General features: G+C 41.2%; 1 protein-coding gene and 1 non-coding gene across 3 annotated transcripts in view; both read right to left on the minus strand.

Moving 5' to 3' along the window:
* The window catches only part of TOMM20 (translocase of outer mitochondrial membrane 20), a 38,659-nt gene extending 29,270 nt beyond the window's left edge, over positions 1–9,389 (minus strand). The window contains exons 1-5 of one of the 2 annotated variants that reach the window (XM_051783231.1): positions 9,186–9,386; positions 3,964–4,010; positions 3,171–3,252; positions 2,771–2,913; positions 1,237–1,642 (exon numbers count right to left, since the gene is read on the minus strand). In XM_051783231.1, coding sequence (XP_051639191.1) covers positions 1,598–1,642; positions 2,771–2,913; positions 3,171–3,252; positions 3,964–4,010; positions 9,186–9,309 — 441 coding nt within the window. In that variant the 5' untranslated portion in view covers positions 9,310–9,386 and the 3' untranslated portion in view covers positions 1,237–1,597. Of the gene's footprint in view, positions 1–1,236; positions 1,643–2,770; positions 2,914–3,170; positions 3,253–3,963; positions 4,011–9,185 lie in introns of those variants that run through there. The other variant, XR_007903890.1, reaches the window with a different exon arrangement.
* On the minus strand, positions 8,226–8,360 carry LOC127469524 (small nucleolar RNA SNORA14). The gene has a single exon (XR_007904002.1). It is a non-coding gene; the product is annotated as a small nucleolar RNA SNORA14 (small nucleolar RNA).
* Positions 9,390–10,153: the final 764 nt, after the last annotated feature.

Below are 10,153 nucleotides of genomic sequence, written 5' to 3' on the forward strand. Positions count from 1 at the left end.
TCGCATTACAGAATGATTCAATAGCACCTCAAATCTTTGGAAATTGTGTTTTCAAGGGGTTAAGGAAAACTACTCTTCCATGGCAAATTATCTAAGGAGACTGACTCAGTAAGAAACATTTCTACTCCGAAACTCAGGTATTTGCTGCTAGGTCACAATCAGCTATTCACTTAACCTCTGAAAAATCCTGTATGAGGCAATTTCTGAACTGTTGAGGAGAATCTGCCTTTACAGAAACTTACACCAGGCTGAAATGAGACAGAGACAGATGAGAATGTTGGCTAAAGTGCTCTCAAAGTACCTCACTTCTACTTAGACTATGCCACCTTGTACCTTACTCATTAATTTATCAGCATTATTAGTTCAAACTGTCAGCTGGTCTGAAAAGTGACACTTCAAAGCATTCTCCTCAAACTGAAAATCGGTCACCATGCCAAAAAGATAAAGCTACATTTTTAATTGTTTCTTCTGCCACCTGAGTGCTGATAGCTCAAACCCAGAAAACAGCAAAAGCCAATCTGTTTTGACATTTAGAAGATCCTATCCATGAAAAACTTGCTTTCACAAGTCCACTTCTGCTACTCACTTGAGTCTGTATATTATTTGCCTCCTTTGCACTAGCAGAGGAAAATTCACCACACCACACCAAAATTTTACAACATCTAATTCCATTAGCTTTAACTATTTACCCCAGGGATATCATTGTCTTACCTTATCAGTGCAATTTTTTTCTTAAGGCAAATGCCTTAAAAAGAATATTAAGAACCATTTTCTACGTTCTTGAAGACTAGAGACTGAAGTGTTAACTGTATATCTTGCAAAAAAGTTTCAAGCTTTCAAAAAACCACCTTTGTGCTCTTACAACCTGCCTCAGGTTCTATTCCAAACAGCTTTGTTTCAGACACCTGCCATTAACAGAGCTTTCATGTTTGCCAGATAGTTTTGACTTGCATCATTTTACATGTTATTGTTCCTGACAGAAATGGATTTGTCACTCTTTCTGCAGCCAGCATCTATTACCACTGTGATTTGCTTGTCTTTCTAAGGTGATCTGTTACTGTTTAATGATCATATGTTTATTTTTTCAGGAAATGACACAAGGTTTTAAGCTTAATTAAAAGCATTGGAAGACCAGCCATAACATTAAAAATAAATTTTAATGTTGCAATTTTTAGATCATTTGCTCTGACACCCAAATATTCTGAAATTTAAAGTAGTACTATAGGGACACACAAGTGCAGATAAATCTTTATTGCCATAACTTTGTTTTTTTCAAAAATGAGCATTGGGTTTTCAATAGGTCGTAGTTTTATGTCTTATATGTACAACATTACAACTGCGTATTTTAATAATAATGAAGTGATACTTTGATAACTCAACACAGTGTATTTATAAAATGAATTCTTATCAAAATACACTTTTCACTGGGATAATAAATAAAATCCTGCGAAACCCACCTACACAAAGTTAATTTTAACTCTGGTAGAACCCGATGTGGTACACAGTCCATTAACTACTATGTTTGCCCCTTTATCCCCCTACTGATGCTCATCTTCTGGGGTAAGAAAACTTTTTTTCCCCCCGTTGTGGTGTGACCTCATTCAACATCATCTTCAGCCAAGCACTGTGCACTTACAATTCTCTGTAAGAAGGAGAAAAACTCATTCACAATTACATAAAATTGACAGCAGGCAACTGATTATCAAGCAATGTAATTTTACACTGAACATTAAGCAGTGTAATTACTGAGCAAACTGATTAAAGTTAAAAATGGCAATCTATTTGACTTAAGTTTTTGAAGTCAGTTCCACAGAAATTACATACAGTACAATGCCTAATAAAGCCAAAGACAGATAAACAATATCCTATCAGCCTCAAGCAATGATCTCTGTGTGGTTTTGGCACTGTTCTCATAGGAAACATTTTTGCTCAATTGTTGTCCCTGACATTTACATCTCCTGTACCTGACACTTTTTGGTGTTACCACTAACTATAGGTACCTTAACCTGAAATGTAACCAGGTCTGAGCTGTAAAAAGAGCTGACTGATACCCAGCACTGAGCCTCTGCTTTATGTCAGGTAACACTATTAGGGAGTACCCTTGCATTTCCAAGAACATAAAACATATTATTTATTTTACAACAGACTCACCTGCCAGCATATTACCAACATTACCTGCACAGTACTCAGACTAAAAAGGGAGGGCATTTTATACACAGATCTACTAACGCTTTTCTCATCACGGAAACTCCCAAGCTTCCAAAATTGTCATGTGTTCTGGGGCTAGTTAACATTTTGTTTTTATAGTTGGCCCAGAAGCAACCAGGTAGCAAAAGCAACAGATTAATTTTAATGGACTTTCATAGCACTCACAGACACTTGTAGATATGTAATTTAATAAAAACCCAACAAACTCAAGACCCAGAGCATTGAAGTTACCGCTCTTCTGATTCCCCCAGCTTGTATTTGGCAAACAGTGGATTCACTTGTAGTATCAGAGCTGCAGTCAGATTCTCTACTTCAAGAGCTTAGCATACCCTACACACAAGAGAAGCACTGTATTTCTATTTTATCCTGTTTGCTATTAATGCTACATGAAGATTTTCATATTCACTTTTTAATGTCTCGGGTGAAAAAAAAGCTTCTTTAAATCTAACTGAACGTATTAAAAAAAACAGATTACAAAACCCAATACTCAAGACTGATGTAGTGGATAAATTAAGTAGTTCAATTACTTCGAACCCCAAACAACACCAAATGCTTCACATACCTGGCTTATTGTAGGGAGCTTAGTTAGAAGCATTTGAAACACTGGTGGTGGAAGAGTCTGCTGTAGAACTTGTAGAAGCTGCTGGGGCTGTCCACACACAGCAATGGCATTGGTCAAGTGATCAACACCTTTTTCATATTCACCTGTTTGACAAATTATAATGTTTTGAAATCAACCTTCTTCCACACTGTAACACATTTACATAAAACACCCACCAACAGTGGATTAAACTCCTTGCTGGATCTTCCGAACACAAAAGGTTAGAAACAAGTAAACAGATTTCCTAGAGGAATTTGACTCCCCCAAATATCTTAGTATATAAAAATCATCTTCTAGCAAAGGTGAAGAAAAATTATTTTACAATTTACCCTTCAGAAAAAAAAATAAAAAATGCCATCACCTTGAGCTAGCAGTTCCTCGCCAAGTTGAATCTCCTCAAGGAAAAACTTCTGAACCGCATCAGCATCTTTCAGATCAGGCAACTATGACACACAGAGTAAAAGTTAAGTTGGTCCTTAAACACCAAGTAATAAACAAGTTAGCAGAAAATATTCTCAACTGAAATCAAACATGTACACAACCACACTGTTACACTGACACTGGCAAAAAAATACGTGTCACCACTAAGTTAAATGTACACAGAATGTTTTTGAAAATCAGACTCAGGTCTCATATCATTGCATTGCAAATCTGTAGAGAGACAGAGCCTGAAATACCACTATTCACTTTATTAAGTACACAATTTTGTAGCAAATACAAGTTCTAAGGTGTGTTACGTTTATAACAACTATATTTCTTACAATTGTTTAAGAAAAACCTTATCTTTTCTTCCTGGTGATAAGGAAAGGGAAATCAAATACTTATGGCAAAAAAACATATTACACTCGGTTATACATGTATCCCATCAATGATTTTAAGTCTGGAAAGTCCTTGTGCATACCACAAAGAGAAAAACACCACAAAAATCACACAGTGAATGTTGTACTTTCTAGTACAACTCCTCTGTCTGAAACAAAAAAGGAACAATCATTTTTTTGAGCATTAAAAAAAACTAAAGACTGTATATTTGCAGAAGTATTTGTAATGCTGCGATCAAAAAAATCCAGCTGTAATGCTGGATTTAAATAAATCTTACAAATAACACAAATGAAACATCTTTCAAAATAGCACTGCATTATTGAACACATTATTACCTTGGAAAGCCCTGCTCTCTCTTTGGCAAGCTTCTGTTTCTTCCTTCCTGTAAGAATAAAAACATTTTACACTTTTAATTTGCAATTAAAAAGCCCTTCAGCTTACAGTTTGAAACTGTGAACAAATCAAAGTTATTTTCAGAATAAAAAACTGCTACTGTATTCCAAACATCGAAGACTGAACCCAAGACTGCAGCCCACTCTCTGCGACAGAACATCATTTAGAGGTCTAATGAGGGCTGGCAGTCGCACACCAACCCAAAATGGCAACTCCTCTCCTGCGGCTACGGCAAACACCAACCGTGCAGGGCCTGCAGCACACACACCTCGAGCACTAGAGGCACACAGAAGCAAGGAGAATTAGTCATATAGGAATTCTCTACAGGATTCCTAACAATAAGCCACACAAGAGCTGTCTACAAGTCAAAGCTATCTAGTTTTGAACTGTATGGTGGACCACCAACAGGGACTTCAGCAGGTCATAGCAGATACATGCAGGGTGCACTTTCCCAGCTGCTTTATAGCAAAGGCTTGGGAACCAGGTAATAGGCGGCAGTATCTCATCATCCCACAGCAAGAGCAATACTAAGGGATACATTTCTGAAACCTGAGGAAAGCAAACCTCTAGAGATGGAACAAACATGGACAGATTTAATTGCCCAACCTACAGGCAAAAATATTGGTCTGCTACTAAAGTTGTACCACTCCAGCAAAACTATGGTAATTAAAATGATTGTGTGATAAATGTAATTAAAGTGAAAGTGGCTTTTAAAGCAACTAGGCAGATATAAAGGTATTTTTATAGTAGCAGCTATTCATACAAGAAAGAATAATTATACTAATACTGGTAATTTCCTTAGAATAATCATTCTTCTAAGTCTTCAGCTCATCAACTGAAATAGTTACACCAATAAAACTTCTAAATACAGCCTGTGGTTAAACTGTCCTCTCACCATTTGTTCTCGGTGCTCAGAGAACAACTGTATTTACAAAGAACAACTGTTACACAGCCCTGATTTTTCTTTTGAGACAATTTTACAAGCTGGAAATACTTCTAAATATGACTAGCAGTTTTAAATCGTAATTAAAAATTTTCAATTGTCCACATGATGAAGACACTTGGGAATGGTATTTCCTAGCAGAGTGATAACATAACACATAACATTTGTGGAAACGATCAATCGATCTTTATATAAAGGGAGTTCACATTCTAACTACATGGATCACCCTTTCTACCTTTTACAACACCTTAATAACCCTTAGCACCTGGATTTCTACAACTTATTGACCTGTGTACATTATTTTACAACATTATATACAGAAAAATGCGTTGTATAGAACTGTAGCGTACTACAATTTTATTATGGTTATTTTTGTTATTAAAGAATTTATCTTGAAAATCAGTGCTAATAAAACTAGCTAATAAAACTTTTCTGAAGCATTAATTTGCACAAAACTTGAAACTGCGCTACTATGTAAACAAGTTTTGCTAATACATAAAATCTTTAAGATTTAATTAAAACAAAAGTAATATTTAAATGTTTCATTATCAAAACAAGCCACATTGTAACTGTAGTGCATTCAGTGAAAACACCAAAAAGACGTACAAAGAGTAAGACCTTAATATTGATATAACATTTTCAGGAGAAAATTGTGTTTTCTTGGTGTGACTATGACATCTTCTAAAATGTTATAAAAGGTATCATTCACCAGGTTAAGCATTCAGAGATAAAGAAATACAGGACATGCAGGTAACTGCAACTATTTAATAAAAGCTTTTGACCACTGATCACACACATTTGAAATCATGTACTTTAACCTGAAAATGGTAAAGGAATATGAAGAATCACCAAGATTTAGACACTGAACACTGATCTACTGAATCTTTCAAGTCTGATTACTGTGCAACTTTTCTTCTTCTTAATACTCTTCTACAGATCTCTTTAAAAAGTCCACTAGATAAATCAATTACAAAACCCAGATAACTCTGATGGATATTCAGGAATTCTTCCCATATTGTTTGGTAACACTGGTTTCAAAATATCTTTGTAACCAACAGCCAAAAGTTACATTTCTAATACCATAAGCAAAAAGCAATGACTTTGAGGGGGGGAAAAAAACAAATCTAAAAGCCTCTCCAAGTTTGTTTTCCCTTAGGGACCTCCAAGAAAGCGAAACACTTCAGAGATAACCACATTAAAAATGGGAAGGGCAACGTTTTATAGAAGGAATCTTTATTAACATGGAAATGCAGTGTATCCACCCAAAACTGAAAGCTGAGCTGCAGCTCTTGAACTGCACAGGACCTGCAGGCCCTCCAGGCCAGCCCTTGTACACCGGGAGCGAGTTTCCAGCATGAACCAATGGATAACCTGTGCCACTGGCATGGGTTGCAAAAAGCCCCAGACAGCCCCAGCAGCTTCCCAAACAGTCCCACAAAGGAGCAGGAGGAACAAAAAGCTGTTTGCACTTTCAGCTCCCATCCGTGCAGTCCTGCCTACTGCTCTCCTCTCATGCCACTGTCCAGGCAGAAGGTGCAAAATTCAGCTTGGTCGGGAATTCCAGCTGTCTCTGAATGAGGAGATCAGTGACAGAACACTTTCTATTTTATGCATTCAAGAAGGCAAATAGTAAACACATCTAAATTCTTATAATCTTAAAATATAGCTGGGGAACCTAAGCAGATGTTTATGGTTTTGCTATCTGTTGGTCCCAAGACTAAATACGGACATGCCCCCAAAGCAGCAACACCAAAACCTAAAAAAATCCAAACAAAAAACTCCACCCACAAAACTTGCTAAATAAAATTAAAACATCTAGAAAACCAAAGTGAAGTAGCTCCTCGAGCCTTCCAGAAACTTCCAGGAAATCAAGGTTTTTTTCCCCCAGAACCTGAATCTAGCCACCTCATTTTTATGCTGGGCCTTTGCAACGTAAACTTTGGTCCTAACACAGCCCACAGGGACGTACAATGTAACTGCGAGGCCAAAACAAAATAGTTGTTCTTCATTTGCCAGTACGCATTTGACCAAATATGACAGGCAATCCACTGACTTGTCAGAACTCCCATCCTTCCCAAATTCTGCTGACATTGCACCACAGAGGCTGAAAAACAATCTTATCCTAAGAAGGTTAGTGAAAAAAACGTGCTGTAAAGGTGGTTTCTACAAGTTTTCCATCACATGCTCCCACTATTGCCCAACAAATGGAGCACCTTCATGTAAAGAACTGCAAGTGGCTGCTGCACTGGACCTTTTTGGCCAAATATTTTATAGCCCAAGCCTTACTGTCTACCCAACAGTAGAAATGTTGTAATAACCAGATCAGTGGCACCAGTGCTAGACCACCCATACTAAAGAATCTGTTACACTACTACAAAAATAAATTAACCCAAGTTCCTTAACATTAACTAAAGCCTTACAACTGAAAGCAGACAGTGCATCATGTGCAAGGACTGTAAGTCATACAATGATGTTCTCCAAATGACAACTGCAACCCTGCAGCAAAACACTATGGATGTGTTTCCCACTTCAAAGAATGTGACAATTCCTAACCAGAGTGATTCTAAGGTTTATTCATAACATGACTGGATAGAGGCTCAGCTAATGAAAACCTGGACTGCAAGAATCTTATGTAATTCGGTATTTCTCCTACGATGTATTTGGCATCAAAGGAAAACCCCAGGGTTGATTATACAGCCAAAAATCGAGTCTGCTTGAGCAAGACAAGCACATATCATTTTACTGTGCTAGAACTTCCCAATGAAGGACTTGCACTGCAGGGAAAAAAGTGCTCAGAAGACACACAAGAGGTATGTGCCTAAAATCCTACACACATGAGCAGGGGCCTGAAGATGAAATATTTGACAGACATGGCTGGCTGTGGAGGAGCTTTCAGAGAGCAGAATTAATTTGCTGTTAAACATCAACACAGGTCACTCAACAATTCAATCCATCAAGGCAAGACCAACGCTCTTTGGTTGCGTTTAAATGTTATCAGGTAAATATTCATTTTCAACCCATCTAGTTATTGACTTTTCCATCCATGGAACTGCTGATCACGTCATGTTTGCTTGCCAGGAAACTTCACCTTAATGGTAACTTCTTATCTTCAGAGTAGTTACCAAAGGAAAAAGACATATTCCCACGACAGAAACAACTCAGAACAGCAAACATCAGCTTATTTCTCGTGATTTGAGTCCCTTCAGTGCCCATGCTTACAACTCCATTTAAAACCCTCACCAACTATTAAAACATTAAAAAAAATGTTGAAGATGTGAAATAATGAAGAGCCACGGGAGAAGAGCTCTACATTTTGGATTAATCAACAGTTTTCTCTGGCATTCATTCTTATCCTGGAAGCCAACAGCAGAGCTGCCAGGAGGGTTTAGAATGCAGCCGATTAAATACCTGAGAGCTGCCATCGACCCCTGTCTCACACAGCAACAACTTCACTGTAAGAGATCACTGTTTTATCTGCTCATCTTCCAAGAGTGAAAAAGAATAAGTGTCACCACATAAAAGTGGTGGCTATAATAGCACAGCTGAGCCTGTAGGAGAGCAATATGTGAAAAAAAAAAGGGGGGAGGGGAGGTAAATAATTTCCAAGCCAAGCATCTGAGACGGAAACTACAAGTTACCCAACACCTACAGCAAAGGACGACCCTGCCCAGAACTACCTGAAAGGAGGGGGTAGTGAGGCGGGGGCCGGCCTCTGCTACCGTGCCTGCAGTGAGAGGGCCAGAGGAAAAGGGATTAGGCTGAGACAGAGAACATTCAGATTAGATATTAGAAAAAAATATTTTCACTGTTCGGGTGGTCGGGCATTGGAGTGGGTTGTCCAGGGAGCTGGTGGAGTTACCGTCCCTGGAGGTGTTCAGGAGACGTCCGGATCTGGTGCGGGGTGATGCGGTTTGGTGGATTAAGGGTTACAGTGGGACCGCCGGGCGGATGGCTGGGCTGGATGGCCCTGAAGGTCTCTTCCAACCTTGGTGACACTGACCCTGTGCCCCGGCCCCTACCTTCGGTGCAGGGACAGCGAAACCCCACCAGCACCGAGGGGGCCCGGCGGGGTCCGGGGGCGGCGGGGCCAGGAGCGGCCCTCGCGCGGGTGGGGCGGGTGGGGGGGCAGAGCAGGGGGCACTGAGGGAAGAGTGCGAGGGGGGACGGGACGGGACGGGAGGGGAAGGGAGGGGAGGGGAGGGGGCGTCCCGGGACACTCACGCTCCCGCAGCCGGTTCTTGAAATTGGGGTCGCTTCGCCTCTTGCGGTCGAAGTAGATGCAGTAGCCGATGAAGAGCGCCCCGCAGAGCCCCGCGGCGATGGCGCTGGTCCTGCCCACCATCATGGCGCCCCCCGACCCGCGCCCGCGCGAGCTCCGCAGGCACCTTGGGCCGAGCGGCCAAGGGAAAGGACCCCTCCGCGCTTCCGCTGACGTCATCACACGGCGGCGGCACAGGGCGCCTCCCGCAGTGCCTGCAAGAGGCGCGGAGCGCATGCGCGCGGTGACGGGAAGCGCGCGGTGGCGGGAAGCGCGCGGGCGAAGGGGCGTGGCCTCAGCAGCGGCGTTGGGCTCCGGGAGAGCGAAGGGCTGGAACAGGAACGTCTGAGTGGGACACAGGCACGGGGGCAAGAGACCTTGGGGATCATCCAGTCCAGCCTATGACCCTGTCAACTAGACCATGGCACCAAGTGCCACATCCAGTCTTTCCTTAAACACCTCCAGGGACAGTGAATCCACCACCTCCCTGGGCAGCCCATTCCACTGTCTGATCACCCCTTCTGTGAAGAGATTCCCCCCGATGTCCAACCTAAACCTCCCCTGGCATAGCTCATCCCATCACTTGTTACCTTGACCCCCACCCGGCTACACCCTTTTTTCAGGTAGTTGTAGAGAGTGATGAGGTCTCCCCCAAGCCTCCTTCTCTCCACACTAAACACCCCTAGACGTTCCTCATAGGACGTGCACTCCAGACCCTTCACCAGCTCCATTGCCCTTCCTTCCATTGGACAACCACCAAACCCGCAAAACAAGTGTATCTTGGTAACAATTACCATTTCATCACACCCGAGACTGTTGTGAGTCTCTTTTCCTGTAGTCATTTTGGGTAATCCTACACAACTCCAAAAGAAACAGTTCATAGCTAACCTCTACAGCAAGACCTCAGCTGGAAGTGGATTCTTGGATCACA

This window comes from Manacus candei, unplaced genomic scaffold, assembly GCF_025592945.1.
Source record: "Manacus candei isolate 608988 ecotype Guabito, Panama unplaced genomic scaffold, ASM2559294v1 h1tg000017l, whole genome shotgun sequence".
NCBI lineage: Eukaryota > Metazoa > Chordata > Aves > Passeriformes > Pipridae > Manacus > Manacus candei.